Genomic DNA, 17298 nt, shown 5'->3' with positions numbered 1-17298 from the left:
TCCAAGATTACATCAAAAGATAACCTGGCAGATCCTTTCACTAAGGCCCTTCCGATGAAAGCTTTTGATGGACATGTTGAGGGGATGAGGATCAGATGTATGGCAGCATATATGGCAGCATAGTCTTTTAGTATAAGTGGGAGATTGTTAGAATGTATACTAAAAGTCTAATTTTTGTATAAATATTTATTTTGAAATAAGAATCACATTGGTCAAATGTCTGCATTTAGTTAAATGCAGTTGTCGATTTAATTTATATTGTAGATAACATGATGTGTGTCGTCACACAGAAGATCATGTTATCAGTTCCTTATAAATTATAAACAGTATCTCATAACCAAGATGGATTGGGATAAACCATTGGAATGGTTGTAATGTAATTTGACATTAGTTTATCTTGACTATAAAATTACACTAGTACACTATGTGTATATTGAGCAGGACCATTTGAGATTGTTCCTTTTATACTGACTGCATAAAACAACAGAACCTCTGTTATTATGGATGTGCATACTCTTAATCCCGATATAATAACAAGCACATGTACTTAGTATTTATTTCTTTAATTTATCAATGGGTGAGATTTATTCGTTAAATCAATAGACCTGATAAGTTGGAAAATAATATTATTTATATGGTGTGTTGTTGATTATAGAAGGAAACTGTGTCCTAGTTATCTAGGTTGATGATGTCCCCTTGAAGAGCTCATAAGGATTGTAATATAAACCTTGCAAGTGGACTTTGTTCCGATATGACAAAAAAGTTGAGTGGTACTACTCTTGAACCTAGATGTTAATTAAGTGAGTTGTCAGTAACTCATTTAATTAATGGACATTCGATATCTTAAACATAGGGAGATTAATGCACTCATGATAAGAAGGAGTCCATAATTTAATATGGGATTGGTGCGGTAGTTCAATAATAACTGTTTAGTGGTATGAGTTATTATTGATGAACTTGAGTTGGGTGTTCAGGTCGAACACAGGAAGCTCAAGCTCATCAGAAGGCCAAAACCAATTCCTCCTTTAGGTCCCTGTTGTAGCCTCTATAAAGCCTCGCATTCACTCATTTTGATTATCCTTCCTACCCATGAAAGGGGTCGGCTACATCCTTGCTTGGTGCCCAAGCAAGGGGCCGACCAAGCAAGTGCCCAAGATGTGGGTCGACCAAGCCTTGCTTGGTGTCCAAGCAAGGGGTCGACCATACCATAAAAGAAGAGAAAAGTAAGTTTTTATTTAAAATAAAATTTTGTTAAAATATTTCCTTTTATGGTTATCCACAATGGTTTAAAAGAGAGATTTTAATTTTGTTAAAATTTTTCCTTTTTTGTAAACAACCATTATAGGAATAAAAGGAAGATTTTGTTCAAAATAAAATTTTGTTATCTTTCCTTTTATAACTATTTACAATGGTTTAAAAGAGATATTTTAATTTTGTTAAAATCCTTCCTTTTTTGTAAACCATCCACAATAGAAATAAAAGGAAATTTTATTAAAACTTTCATTTTTTGCCGCTATCAAAGAATATAAAAGAGAAGTAGATGGTGCCTTATGAAAGAAGACAACCTAAGTTCTCTCTCTTTTATTCTTTTTAGTGGTCGGCCTCTTCTTCTCTCTATCTCTCTTTAAGCCGGCACCCCACTTCTTCCCTTTCTTCCCTCTAGGGCCGGTGCCCATCTCAATTTGGTGGTCACGGCTTGAAGGAGAAGAAGAATAAGAGAAGAAGCATTTGGTGGCCGGTTGCTTGGAGGAGAAGAAGAAGAAGGAGGAGGCGCCTCTTCACTTTACATTCTTTGGTGGCCGAAAGTTTGGAAAGGAAGGAGAAGGTCGGGTGTCTTTGTCTTGGTAGATCGTCGCCAACACGATGTCCAAGAGGAGGAGAGGAATATAGCAGAAGATCAAGAGGTCTTTGTCTACGAAGAAAGGTACAACTAATTCTTTATTCCGCAGCGAAACTAATTTAATTTTTCTTTGTATGGATCCTGAAATACAAACATAAGAGGCTATCGATTTTGTGCTTCAATTGAGTTCTCTATAGTTAAACCTAGGGTTTACTGTAAGGAGTTTAAATATTCAATTTTTTTTGAAAGGCTTTGTCTAGGAAGTGGTGGATGATCCCATAACCAAGAAGGACGAGTGCCTCGCTAACGACATGGAAGTCAATCCTTGAAATAGATATTTAATCAACTTCTGTAATATGGTTTAACTTCTGAAGAACACATGAGTTGAACTTGGATTAATAATGTTAAGTTTCGTTTGCAATCCAAGTTTAACTTTTGAAGAACACATGGGTTGTTAGGAAAAATTCTGTACTTGTACAAATTTTTGTATAGGGGAAACAAAACGGAATTTCGAGTAGCGCCAACACTAAGGGTGTCCTCTGTTATCATCGTAAAAGATTTCCAACATTGCTCAAATGATTTAGAAAGTTTTAGACTTTTTTGCCAATTGGCATAGGCCTATAACTCCGTGTAGGAGACCCAGAACCAAGATTTCTCACCATATCTCTCTTCTACACACTCTACACTTCTATCTCATTATAAAATTTTAGAAATCTAAGTTGTCTAGGTCTATCAATGGATTTTGGTCAAAATTCATTGATGGAATTAGAGAGCTCTAATCAGGGTCATTCTAAATCATGTAGGTTTCTGCAGTGCCCAGGAGTCCAAATGTGTCCTCCGTTATCATCGTAAAGGATTTCCAAAATTGCTCACCGGATTTTGAAAGTTTTAAACTTTATCCAAATTGGCATGAACATATAACTTCGTGTAGGAGACCCATGATCAAGATTTCTCACCATATCTACCTTCTACACATTCCACGCTTCTATCTCATTGTAAAATTTCAAAAATTTAAGTCGTCTAAGTCTATCAACGAGTTTTGATTAATGGACCTAGAGAACTCTAATCGGGCTCATTCCAACTTCAGTGAATTTATTATGTAAACATGAGTCCAAATAAGCTCCTTTTACTGTTTTAAATCCTTTCCAACAGTGTTCAAAATAATTTAAAACTTTCAAAATACTATGACATTTGTTTCTGAAAACCAACACCACTTTGGTGTTGCTCTCATCAAGAGGGCCGCTGCCATGCTAAACAAAACTGCGAAGGATTCAAAACTTTTATCGATGGAGTGTCAAGTAACATGATTTACATTGCGGAAGAGAGCAAAATAGTTTGACCGATCGTATAGCAAGCGAGATACTCTGTCTCAACATTAAGATGATGACGTCTATTAACCAGATAAGCGGCCTATGCAAGACACAATGTAATTACATTTTTGATGCAACAAGGCACCCACCCTTGGTCCTCGTTAAGAACATTCCATGCATCTTATTCGTGTGCAACAAGAACAACCTGCTTGCCGACATTCTGACCAGTGAAGAGTCCAACCAGGGCCAATGGAGCTTTCTCTATGCCCTCAACAATGTCCTCCACATAAGTCACCTTTCCTTCCCTGATGTATCCAATGATAGTCTCCAAGAACTCAGGATACAAATGCTTGTGATCTGGCTCAATGAATCCTTGTATGCGGAGACGCTTTTGCAAGATAGCCATTATGTTATATATACCTTCTTTTTGTGTGAGATTGTACTGAGATATCAGGCCACAAACAGCAATGCGGCCATAAACTTTCATGTTTAACAACACAGCATCAAGCATTTTGCCACCAACGTTTTCAAAGTAGATGTCTATTCCATCAGGAAAGCACCTAGAAAAACATAGATATATGCAGTATTAGACTTAAACATGTTTTTTGTTCAATGTATACAGCAGTAAAAACAGAAGTATATATAAACAGAAAGCTATATTCCTAGCTCATGTCACATTACTTAGATAGCTAGGATTCGGCACAGGCTAGAAGCTGCAAGAAACTTTTGAGTATCATTGGCCGTTGATTGTTTTCACACAGATTAATAAAATATTTGGAGTTTGAAAACAAGTCTCAGATATTTTTGTTAAGATAGCATCGAGATTTTGTGATCTTAACACAAAATGATCAAATACCCAGCAGATGAATTGAGGCAGCAAATGTTGCATGTTTTCTTTCAGTTCCTTTACAGTAGGCATAGAAATATAAAGGAAAACTTTAGTATAGATTCAAGTCATTTAGTTTACGTGGCAAAATAAGATGATTAGAGGCAAAAGGATGTAAATTTTTTTTAGCATCCTATGTTGTTCAATGTTTCAAACAAATCATAATTGTTAAAACTTCTATATCTCAGATTTTGACCTTTTTAAGGCAGCATCAAGATCTTTCTCCTCCTTGTAGTTGAAGGCATCATCAAAGCCTAATTTATTTTTCAAGAGATCAACCTGAGTCAAGCAAAGGAAACCAATTACATTAACTAGTAAATCAGGCAAATCAGAAGACAAGGTATATTTATGAATACCTTCTCTTTGCTACCAGCACTCCCTACTACATAGCAACCCAACAACTTCGCAAATTGACCAACAAGTTGACCGACAGCTCCAGATGCTGCCGATACATATACTGTTTCTCCTGTCTTCGGAGAGCATATGTGATTAAAACCAACATAAGCAGTAAGGCCAGGCATTCCTGAAAAATAAAAAAGAGAAAACTCACATCATCAACAAAGCATGTTTGTCCGCAGCTATTGGGCTCAAAGCAGTGGAATCACAGAAAATAAATCCATTCATATCCAGCAGCTGATCAACCAATTGGTTGGCAACAAACTGCTTGTCGATGGCGACAAATATTTTTCAAAAAATGAGGAGTTCAAACGAATCTTAACTGGTAAAAATTTTCAATTCAAGGTTATATACTCGAAGCTTTTCTAGCCATTTTTATTTTATTTTTTATCAAATTATGCTAGATGAGTAATATCCATATAGAAGAATATACAGATACAAAATATGCAGTTCTCCAACTAATATCTAGCTTAACTTTAGATTCAACAATCAATTAAGGTGTACATAAGTACCAATTATATGCATTGTAAAAAATGAACAAGTTTCTCTATGTCTGCAGTGTTAGAGGATAATTTGCCATTTACCTAGAATTCCTGTGTAATAAGAAAGTGGTATGTCGGTATATTTTATTTTAGATAACCCCTGTGGTGATTCTACGACAGTGTATTCTTCCCACCCAGTAATTCCCCACACCAAGTCTCCAACCTTGAAATCTGGATTGCCAGAGTCAATGACTTTGGATACACCGTAACCAACAATTACCTGCACATTATGAGAAATGTCATGAATACTAAACTCTCAGTTAATAATGTGTGCCATACTTGCTTGATCAGAGGAGAGAATAAATGATCTTTTTATGTTTAACGCAAGCCTACAAACAATTGGTTCATGCTAACTGATGTTGATAAGGGTGACATGATTATTGCAAGTAATTCTACCACATTTTAAAGTTATTTGCACACCCCAGCGCCACAAAATTGAGATTGTTAACTTTCTTGATAAGTAAAACTATACAAGCAACAAAAGTACGTTGAAAAAAAAATTTTGATTGACCACATTACAAATTTTATACTTACTGATCTGGAGACCTGTGGGAAAATGGTTATATTTACCATATGCATGGTACAAGAAAGAAAATGGTATATAGCTCCGGAACCTATTTAGCAATGTTTAATATTTATTACCATTGGACTATCAATGAAAATAATGGCGAACTATCAATATTCTTTCAGCTGAGCACAAAATAATTTGGAGGAACAATAGACTAATCTACTGGCAGTATAGATCTCTTAGAAGCATGGAACCAGATAAATACTAAAGCATACAAATCTATGCTCAAACTGAGTTAAAGAATTTGCATAGCAATTTTCTGTAATTAAAGTGCATAATCAAAGTTATTCTGAAAAATCTTGCCCATTTGAATCAAATTTCTTAGGGTGAGCATTTTCGATCAAAATGTCTCTTCTACTGTATGAACTTGAAACTAAAGCCTCGAGTTCTATCTTTCATATTGACAGTAGTACAACACACTATAAAAACTTATCAGGTACTATATCAGTATTTAAGCATTCTTTATTGCATAACCAACAAACTTAAGATTCTAAACTCTGTATCCCACTATTAATTAATGTTCACATCAAGTTGTAGTTAGAAGTGGCACCATAGATTGAAGCTCTAATGTGTTTTGATGGCATTATTTCTAAGGTACTGTTCGTTTACTTCCCTTAATTTTATATTGCGGGATAATTAATAGTGGTTTAGAATGAGATTCAATCTTGCTCGTTGCTTATAATAATGTAAATGTTGATGAACAGGGGCGGTTTGCATGATAATTAATAATTAAGGGGTGATGACCTCAGGGGAAACATGAAGCTAGTGAATCGTATATGTTCCGTTCGTACCAAGTTCAGATTACACCATTTATGCATCTACTGTGGGATACTTCTTATGTAGCACCATTATACTACATATCTAATCAGATTAAGAAGTATAAAAAATTGGAAATCCATTCACTCTCTTCCTTTTCCCTTTTCCTAACTTATTCATGAACTGGCATGTGATTTTAAATAGATTTCCAAAACTAATGGTAGCTAAAAGAATAACAAACTTGTGTAAAGAAAATTCACTCACTGGGAAACCGATCAAACAAAACGCAACTAGAGAAAAAAAAAGAGAATTATAAGAACGAAAACAACACTAAAACAACCAAAAGGAGGAAATTTTGAAGAAAGGCAAGGAAAGGGGCGAGAAGGAGAAGCAAAAGGTACCGATCCAGGCTCGTAGGAGGCTCTGTAGCTAGTGGCGACGGGCTTGGACATGCGGCTGCGCATGTAAGGATCGCAGGAGAGAAAGAGGTTCTTGAGCAGCAGGGCGGTGGATCCCGGGGGGAGCTTGGCCGGCACGGTGGCGGAGGTCAGGATCATGTCGTCCTCAGACGGGAAGCCCGTCACGTAGCTCTTAAGAAGGATCCGCTTGTTGCTTAGCTCCTCGGACGCCATTCTTTCCAATGTTTCCTTCGATCTTTTTCGCTACCCGCTGCGGCAGAGGCGTTGAAAAACGGAGCAGTCTGCCTGCTGCAGTCCTGCTTTTAATTTGATTTATCGGTAAAATCCGTTCAGTTCGAGGTCAGGTTTTATTGGTAGGGGCATTCGGCGACAAATTAAATAATCGGGACGATTTAAAGGAATACTTGATTATGAGGGTTTAGGATACAATGTAGTTTATAGAAAAAAATAATTATCGATTATAATTTCACCCCATAGTTTCTCTCTTTTTATAATATTGAAGATCGGATTGTAAAGTTTATCTCTTTCCTATAATTTAAGATCAAATTAAGAACATTCATATCAATTTCCTTATCCAAAATATATAATTTAGGATAAAAAAATTATTTTATTAAATTTAGATATCCACTTTTTAATACATCGTATATCAGCTTCCATATTTCCTCTCTCTCCTTTATAATATTTAGGGAATGGAATTCATTTCATAAGTTTAGAGAAATATTGTTCATAAATACATAATTTAGGGAATAGATAGGGTAGCTAAATATTTTTTAGTTACCTTATCCAAAATTTAAGATAAAATCTTTAAATAAGATATCTGACGTGGACAACATATATAAATGTAAAGAAAAATTACACGTACTTTCTAAAAAAACTTAAAGTTAAAAAATACTATATTAAATGAAAAATATAAATATTATAAAAAAATTCAAATATATTTTTAATTTAAAATTTTAAAAATTATAAAAGACTAAATTAATATTTGACGGATCATAAGCATAAATAATAATATTTCACGAAAATATATAATTAGTCTAAGTAGTCAATAATTTATTTTGGATTCTAGCCCGGTCATGACCGGTCTCAAGCCCGGATAAAGAAAGAGAGTTGTGTTAGGTTATCAGCCAGCGTCAAACTATGGCAAATATTTAATGAATGAATTCATTAAACTATTGTACTAATGCTAGGTTGTTCCTCGAAAGGAACGCGTTGCAGGGTCCGACTGTAACGTCTCGGCAAGGACCGTTACATCTCCAGAACTCGGGTGTAGTGATAAATATACAAGAGTTCACGTTAGGAGAAAAATTAGTATTTTGTGTGTACAAGAGACAAAATGGGCAGGTGAGAAGGCAAAGATGATAGAGAACTCGAGTTTTAAGTTATGGTACACTGAAAGAGTAAAGTAAGAAATGGAGTGAGCATTATTATAGATAGTTTGTTAAAGGATGAAGTTGTAGGAGTAGTTAGAAAAGAGGATAGAATTATAGCCCTTAAGATAATAGTGGCGAAAGAAACTATGAACATAATTAACGTATATGCACCACAAGTAGGATTAGATGAAGCTACCAAATCAAGATTTTGGGAGGACTTAGATGAAATATTATAAAATATTCCACCAAATGAAATGATTTTAATAGGAGGTGATCTAAATGGCATGTCGGAGTGAAAAATGAGGAATATGAGAGAGTACATGGGAGTTATGGGTTTGGAACGAGGAATGAGGAAGGAAAAACTATATTAGATTTTGCGATAGCATATGACCTTATATTAGCTAATACATTTTTTAAGAAAAGAGAAAAACACTTAGTCACATTCAAAAGTGGGAATAATAAATCGCAAATTGACTTTCTTATGGTTAGGAAGAAGGATAGAAAGATTTGTAAAGATTGCAAAGTCATCTCTCGAGAAAGCTTAACTACCCAACATAGGGTAGTAGTGTTGGATATACGCCTCAAACATAGTATCAATAGAAAGAAAATATATACAATTCCTAAAATTAAGTGGTAGAAGTTAAAGGATGGGAAGTAACATATATTTAAGGAGAAGGTAGAAGTACAAGCATTAAGTGAAATATACGATGACTCTAATACTACATGGGATAAGATGGTATCAAAGTTGAAAATAGTAGCTAAGAGTGTACTCGGTGAGTCAAAGGGACATGCACCACTAAGTAAAGAATCTTGGTGGTGGAATGACAAAGTACAAGAGAAAGTGAAGGAAAAACGAATAGCTTATAAGGAATTATGTATTTGTAAGAACGAGGAAAAGCTAAAAAAATATACAATAGCCAAGAAAGAAGCTAAAAAGTAGTGAGTGAAGCAAAAAATGAAATTTTTGAACGTTATATCAAAAATTGGATACAAAAGAAGGGGAAAGAGACATTTATAAAATAGCTAAAGTGAGAGAAAGAAAAACAAGAGATCTTAGCCAAATAAAATGTATTAAAGATGAATATAATAGGGTATTAGTAAATGATGGAGAAATAAAAGAGCGGTGGAAGATGTATTTTCATCAACTTTTTAATGAAGGTTTAGGTGACTAACTTAACTTAGGTAATTTAATTGGGTCAAATGAGCATAGAAACTTTAATTTTTATCGTAGAATTCAAACTTCAGAAGTAAAACAAACTTTAAATGAGATGCACAATGGAAAAGCCGTTGGACCATATGATATTCCGATAGAGGTATGGAAGTGCTTAGGGAAGCAAGGTATTGAATGACTTACAAAATTATTTAACATGATATTGAAAACGAAAAAAATATCTAATCAATGGAGGATAAGTACTCTAGTTCCCTTATATAAGAATAAGGGAGACGTACAAAATTGTGCAAACTATAGGGGTATTAAACTAATGAGTCATACTATGAAACTTTGGGAAAAAGTAATAGAAAAAAGATTAAATAAGGAGACCACAGTGATAGAAAATTAATTTGGGTTCATGCTTGGAAGGTCGACAATAGAAGCTATACATCTTTTTAGACAATTAATTGAAAAATATCGGGAGCAAAAATAAGATCTACACATAGTATTCATTGACTTAGAAAAAAACTTATGATAGAGTCCCAAGAGAAATTATATGGAGAATTTTAGAAAAGATAGGTGTTAGCGTAACATATATTGAACTAATTAAGGATATGTATAAGGATGTAACGACCAGAGTAAAGACTTCAGGCGGAGTAACTGAAGCATTTCCAATAAAGATAGAGTTACATCAAGGATCAACTCTAAGTCCCTATCTTTTTACACTAATTATGGATGAACTCACTGCACACATTCAAGACACACTACCGTGGTGCATGTTGTTTGCATATGATATTATTTTGGTAGATGAGACACGTGAAGGAGTAAATGCTAAGCTAGAATCTTGGAGGGAAATACTAGAAGGGAAAGGTTTTAAGCTTAATAGATTAAAGACAGAATATATGGAATTTAAGTTTAGCAATATTAGAAGTAATGAGACAATTGTTAAGATAGGAGAGGACGAGTTTCCTGCAACCGAAAGATTTAAATATTTAGGATCATTTTTGCAAAATGATAGAGGGATTGAGAAAGATGTCTTACATAGAATACAAGCAGGATGGGTGAAATGGAGGGGAGCGTTGAGTGTTTTATGTGACCGTAAAGTACCTCTTAAACTTAAAGGTAAGTTCTATAAAACCACAGTTAGACCTGCTATGTTATATGTGTTGGAGTGTATACTGAAAGCCTAAGCTTTGTAAACATTCATTATGAATAAAGAATCACATTTGGTCTAATTATCTACATTTGTTTGTAGTTGTTCATTTAATTTATATTGTAGATAACATAGTATGTGGTGTCACATACAGAAGATAATGTTATCAGTACCTTATAAATTATAAACAGTAGCTCACGACCAGAATGGAAAGGAACAAACCATTAGAAGGTCGTAGTGTAATTAGGTATTAGTTTATCTTGACTATATAATTACACTAGTACACTCAGAGTGTATTGAGTAGGACCATTTGAGGTCGTTCATTTTGTACTGACTTTATAAAGGAACAAAGACCTCAGTTATTATGGAAGTGTGTGCTCTTAATCCTAATATAATAACAAGCACATATGTTTGATATTTATTTCTTTAATTTATCAATGGGTGAGATTTAGTTCGATGAATCAATAAACCCGATAAATTGGGAAATGGTATCACTCATAGTGTGTGTTGTTGATTATAGAAGGAAACTGTGTCCTAGTGATACTAGGTTGATAATGTCCTCAAGAGGAGCTCATAAAGATTGTCATGTTAAACCCTGCAGGTGGACTTAGTCCGACATGATAATAAGGTTGAGTGGTACTACTCTTGGACTTAGATATTAATTAAATGAGTTGTCAGTAACTCACTTAATTAGTGGACATTCGATATCTTAAACACAGGGAGACTAACACACTCATAATAAGAAGGAGCCCAAAAATGTAATTTGGGATTGGTGCGGTAGTTCAATGATAGTTCTCTAGTGGAATGAATTATCATTGATAAAATTAAGTTGTGTGTTCGGGGCGAACATGGGATGCTTAATTTTATCGGGAGACCAAAATCAATTCCTCCTCTCGGTCCCTATCGTAGCCTCTTATTTATAGAGTACTATACCCACATATACCCACCTTCTATACCCACCTAAAGGGGGTCGGCCAAGCTAGCTTGGGAACCAAGCTAGGGCCGGCCTAAGCTGGTTTAGGGTGGCGGCCCTAGCAGAACCCAAGCTAGTAGGGCCGGCCATAATTAATTAAAAAATAAATTTAATTTTAATGTTTATTATGTGGAAGATTTAATTTAAAGAGAATTAAAAATATCTCTCTTGTAAAAGATTTACAAAAGATTAAAGAAAGAGATTAGATCTCTTTCCTTATTTGTAGATTGGAGAGATGTTTTATTTTTTCTTTAAAATTATTCACATGTTAATAAAATTAAAATTATAGATATTTCCTTTTATTAACCATGAAGAGATTTTAAAGAGAAATTTTATTTTTTAAAATTTCCGGAAACAAATAAGGAAAGTTTTAATTGTTGATTGAAACTTGTCCAATTTGCTTCCTATTGATTTGGCCGGCCATCATTGTTTAATTGGGGAAATATTATTTTATTTTTCTCAATTAAATCATGTCAAGGAAATTAAGGAAAATTTATTGTAATTAAATTTTCTAATTTACCTAGGCCAAGGAATATAAAAGAAGGGGTGAGGGTGCCTTCACAAGATATAACATCTATTATTCCTCTCCCTCTTTTGTTCCTTGGTGTGGCCGGCCATCATCTCCTTCTCTTCCTCTTGTGGTGGCCGAACCTCTCCCTCTCCCTTGGAGTTCTTGTGGTGGCCGGATACTACTCGGAGAAGAAGAAGAAGAAGGAGAGAAAGCTAGCATCTCTTGGAGCTTGGTTAGTATTTTGGTTTTTCCTCCTTGGTGAAGCTTTTCTTTTGTGGCCGAACCTTGCTTGGAGGAGAAGAAGGTGGTTGGTGGTTTCTCATCTTGGAAGATCGTTGCCCACACAACGTCCGAGGTTAGAAGAGGAATACGGTAGAAGATCAAGAGGTTTTTCTACAAGGTATAACTAGTAATTTCTATTTCCATCATGCTAGTTATTTATGGAAATAATACCAAATACAAGAGGCTTACGTTCTAGTATTTCGAATATGTTTTTCGAAGTTGTGTTCTTTTGTTTCTTTCTTTTCCTTGTGATTTGATTGTTCTCTTTGGTTAACCTAAAGTTATTTTAGGAAATTAAATATTAGCTTTCTATTAAAGGTTTTGTCTAGTCGGTGGTGGTTGCTCCCATATCCAAGAAGGTCATGTGCCTCGCCACGTCAGTACTGGGAACCTTTTATGGAAATTAATATTTAATGGAATTAATAACTTAAGGAGACTTGGGTCGAACGTGTTAAGTTCCGCAGGAGATCCAAGTCAAAACCTAAAAGAACAAATAGATTAAGTTTTGGATCAAACGTGTTAAGTTCCGCAGGCGATCCAAAATTTAATTTAAAAGAACACATGGTAGCTAGGAAAAGGTTCAGACCTTTGTACAAAATTTTTGTACAGTGGAACCTATAGGTTTTCCGAGTAGCAACCAACAATATGGAGCTGAATGTTGGGCTATGACTCGAGCACATGAGCAGAAGATGAGAGTTGCAGAGATGAGGATGTTAAGATGGATATGTGGACATACGAAGATGGACAAAATAAGAAATGAGAGTATTAGAGAAAAAGTCGGAGTTGCATCTATTGAGAAAAAACTCCGAGAGACACGTTTAAGATGGTACGGACATGTACTTAAACGACCAACAAATGCTCCAGTTAGGCGATGTGAAACTATGATAAACATGCATATCAAACGAGGAAGAGGAAGACCAAAAAAGACTTGGTTAGCAATAATAAAATAAGATAAAATTTATTTAAATATAGATGATGATATAATAGGAGATAGAGCTCAATGGCGTAAAAGGATTCATACAGCCGACTCCACCTAGTAAGAAAAGGTTTGGTTGTTGTTGTTGTTGTTGTAATTTATGTACATACTATATATTAATTTTATCCATAATCAATCGATTAATAAAAAAATTAGTCGAATCAATTTTCTATTTGAAAATTAGTTAACTGATTTTTTTACTAGTCAAATCGATTTTTTTGTGTCAAAATTTTGAGTAAATCAGTCGACTGATTAGTTCTTTTAATCAAAATTAATTTTGGATAAAATTGATTAATAAACCAAATGACCTCATATTGATATGAAATTAGTTTTTTTATGTTTGGTTAATTCTCCTTATTATACTATGCCCTCAAATATCAATTTGATCCAATATATTGAGAAAAGTGATTTTTTGAATACAAATTAAATTTTCAAACACATTCATATTCAAAAACTCACTACTCTTAATATATTGAGTCAAATTAATATTTGAGGGTATAGATATAATTAAGAGAACTAATTGAACACATAGGAGCTAGTTTCATTTCAATCCGATGTCGTTTAGTCCATCAGCTAGTTTTGGATAAAATTAGCTGATGGATCAAACATCCTCGAATTGACATAAAACTAGTTCTTATATATTCGTCCAATTCTCCTAATTATATTTATACCCTTAAACATCAATTTGACTCAATATATTAAGAGTAGTGATTTTTTAAACATAAATTAAAATTTTCAAACACATTCATGTTCAAAAAATCATTGTTCTTAATATATTAAATCAAATTGATATTTGAGAGCATATATATAATTAGGAGAATTAGATAAACACAAAAGAGCTAGTTTCATGTCAATCCGAGGTCGTTTGATCCATCAACCTATTTTGGGTAAAATCGACTGATGGACCAAACATCCTCTGATTGACATGAAACAAGTTCTTATGTGTTCTTCTAGTTCTTCTAATTATATTCATGTTCTCAAATATCAATTTGATCTAATATATTGAGAGCAGTGATTTTTAAAATATGAATTATATTTTTCAAATATATTCATGTTAAAAAAAAAATCATCGCTCTCAATATATTGAGTCAAATTGACATTTGAGTATATGAATATAATCAGGAGAACTAGACGAATACATAGGAACTAGTTTTATGTCAATTCGAGAATGTTTGGTTCATCAACCAATTTTACCCAAAATCAACTAATGGACTAAACGACCACATATGATATGAAACCAGCTCCTATGTGTTTATCTAATTTTTCTGATTATATTGATGACCTCAAATATTAATTTGATCTAATACATTAACAACAATAATTTTTTAAAACTAATATCTTCAAAAAATTTAATTTGTATTCAAAAATTTCTGCTCTTAATATATTGGGTCAAATTGATATTTGAGATCATATATATAATCATGAGAACTAGATGAATACATAGGAGCTTGTTTCATGTCAATCCGAGGATATTTAGTCCATCAGTCGATTTTGCCCAAAACTGACTTACGGACCAAATAACCTCGGATTGATATAAAACTAGCTCTTATCTGTTGTTAGTTATGTTGATTATATTCATGCTCTAAAATATCAATTTGACCCAATATATTAAAAGTAGTGATTTTTTGAACATGAATGTATTTGAACAATTTAATTTTTATTCAAAAGATCATTGCTCTTAATATATTGGGTCAAATTGATATTTTAGGGTATGACTATAATTAAGAGAACTAATTGAACACATATGAACTTGTTTCATATCAATCCAAGATCATTTGGTCCATCAACCAATTTTGTCCAAAATCAATTTTGATAAAAAAATAAATCAGTCGACTGATTTTTAAAATCAATCGACCGATTTGCTCAAAATTTTAAAATTTCAATATAGAGAGAAATCGATTTGACTAGTAAAAAAAAATTAGTCAACTATTTTTAAATAAAATATTGATTAGATTGATTTTTTTTTTTTATCAATCATTAGGGGTAAAATGTGAAGTGGATACATAATTTGATAATTTTAATACTTTGCCTACATAGTTCAATGAAATGATGTATTAATTTACTTAAATTATGAAATGCATGGACAAAATTAATTCTTAGTAAGCTTTTATGTTCAATTTTTTATTTAATATTTTTTTATGATAAATAAACATGGTAGTTGCCCAGAGAATTTTAAAAAAATTAAATTATTTAATAAAATTAAATTTTTAAAATAAAAATATGTCAGAGATTGAATTTTGAAAAACTTGATTTTTTTTATAGATAAACATTATATTTTCCATATTGAGAAAATTAGTAAAGTTTTTAAATTTCAAAATCTATTTTTAAGCATTTAATTTCAAAAATACATATTTCTATAAAAAATATTTATTTTGTTATAATAAAAATAGTTTTATCTTCTTTTTTTTTTGCATAGTTCCGTTTGCCATTGACAAAATTTTTGAAGATTTTTCCAAACTTAAAAATAATTTTTAAATTAATTTTGGTAAAAATGAGATTTAATTCTTAAAAATTATTTTATTTACAAAATAATTTTGATAAAAGACACAACCTTGGATAATCTATATACAACCCCTAGATATTTTTTTAGAATTTTTATATCTTATTTTCCTTTATTTTTTTGATGTGATCAAAATGGGAGAAGTTATAGAAGTTAAGTTAAGAGGGAGTTTGAAAAAAAAAGTTCTTGAAAACATTTAATGTTTGAAATTTCCAATTTTCTTTCTTGTACTTAAATGTAATATTTAAAATGTTTTAAATCAATTATGTTATGATTGTGTTTATCATTTATTATTTTTCCCTAACCTTAACTCGGGTAGATACATATTAAAAAGGGGGAGATTGTACGTACCCAGGGATAGTTTTGATATAATCAATCCAGTTAAGTTATGCCCTATCTTTTTGATGTGTCACGCCTCGAAGGAGTCTCTGCCCGACAATCAGAGAACATCTCCTCTCTTATGACAACATATGAAACCTGGATACATTACTACAAAGCTATATAAATATAATAACTACAGCTCACACGACTATTACAAACATAGCAGAAGATAATAAAAATGCACAGCCTACACGGCTGGTACAAATATAGCGAAAGATAATAAAAATATACAACCTACATGGCTAGTGAAAACACAACCACATAAGATAAACTGTCTCGACTGCATACCGGTACGACTTATCATAATACGTACATAACCCAATAAAAGGACACTGCAATTCCAAAAATCCACACACAAGATATTTATTACATGAACAAGTCCGGAAACCAATGATGCAAGTAAAAGCTGTTAGGATGTATACTAAAAGTCTAGTTTTTGGTATAAATATTTATCTAGAAATAAGAATCACATTGGTCAAATGTCTACATTTATGATAAATGTAGTTGTTCAATTAATTTATATTGTAGATAACATAGTGTGTGGTGTCACACACAGAGGATCATGTTATCAATACCTTATAAATTATAAACAGTAGCTCACGACCAAAATGGAAAGGAACAAACCATTGGAAGGTCGTAGTGTAATTAGGTATTAGTTTATCTTAACTATATAATTACACTAGTACACTTAGAGTGTATTGAGTAGGACCATTAGAGGTCATTTCTTTTATACTGACTTTATAAAAGAACAAAGACCTCAGTTATTATGGAAGTGTGTGCTCTTAATCCTAATATAATAACAAGCACATATATTTGATATTTATTTCTTTAATTTATCAATGGGTGAGATTTAGTTCGATAAATCAATAAACTCGATAAGTTAGGAAATGATATCACTTATAGTGTATGTTGTTGATTATAGAAGGAATCTGTGTCCTACTAATCTAGGTTAAGAATGTCCCCAAGAGGAGCTCATAAGGATTGTCATGTTAAACCCTGCAAGTGGACTTAGTCCGACATAACGATAAGGTTGAGTGGTACTACTTTTGAACTAAGATATTAATTAAATGAGTTGTCAGTAACTCACTTAATTAGTGGACATTCGACATCTTAAACACAGGGAGACTAACACACTCATAATAAGAAGGAGCCCAAAATGTAATTTGGGATTGGTGCGGTAGTTCAATAATAGTTCTCTAGTGGAATGAATTATTATTGATAAAATTAAGTTCTGTGTTCGGGGTGAACACGGGATGCTTAATTTTATCGGGAGACCAAAACCAAT

The 17298-nt window shown here is 32.9% G+C and overlaps 1 protein-coding gene across 1 annotated transcript; it reads right to left on the bottom strand.

Moving 5' to 3' along the window:
* Positions 1-3091: 3091 nt before the first annotated feature.
* On the bottom strand, positions 3092-7044 carry LOC122029991 (2-alkenal reductase (NADP(+)-dependent)-like). The gene is made up of 5 exons (XM_042589136.1): positions 6700-7044; positions 5017-5194; positions 4393-4559; positions 4233-4315; positions 3092-3710 (listed from the first exon to the last, which is right to left on the bottom strand). The coding sequence occupies exons 1-5, from the start codon at positions 6928-6930 to the stop codon at positions 3332-3334; spliced, it is 1038 nt and encodes a 345-aa protein (XP_042445070.1). The 5' UTR covers positions 6931-7044; the 3' UTR covers positions 3092-3331.
* Positions 7045-17298: the final 10254 nt, after the last annotated feature.

The sequence above is a fragment of the Zingiber officinale genome, chromosome 10B (genome assembly GCF_018446385.1).
Source record: "Zingiber officinale cultivar Zhangliang chromosome 10B, Zo_v1.1, whole genome shotgun sequence".
Classification (NCBI taxonomy): domain Eukaryota; kingdom Viridiplantae; phylum Streptophyta; class Magnoliopsida; order Zingiberales; family Zingiberaceae; genus Zingiber; species Zingiber officinale.
This window is presented reverse-complemented; position numbering and strand designations above follow the sequence as displayed.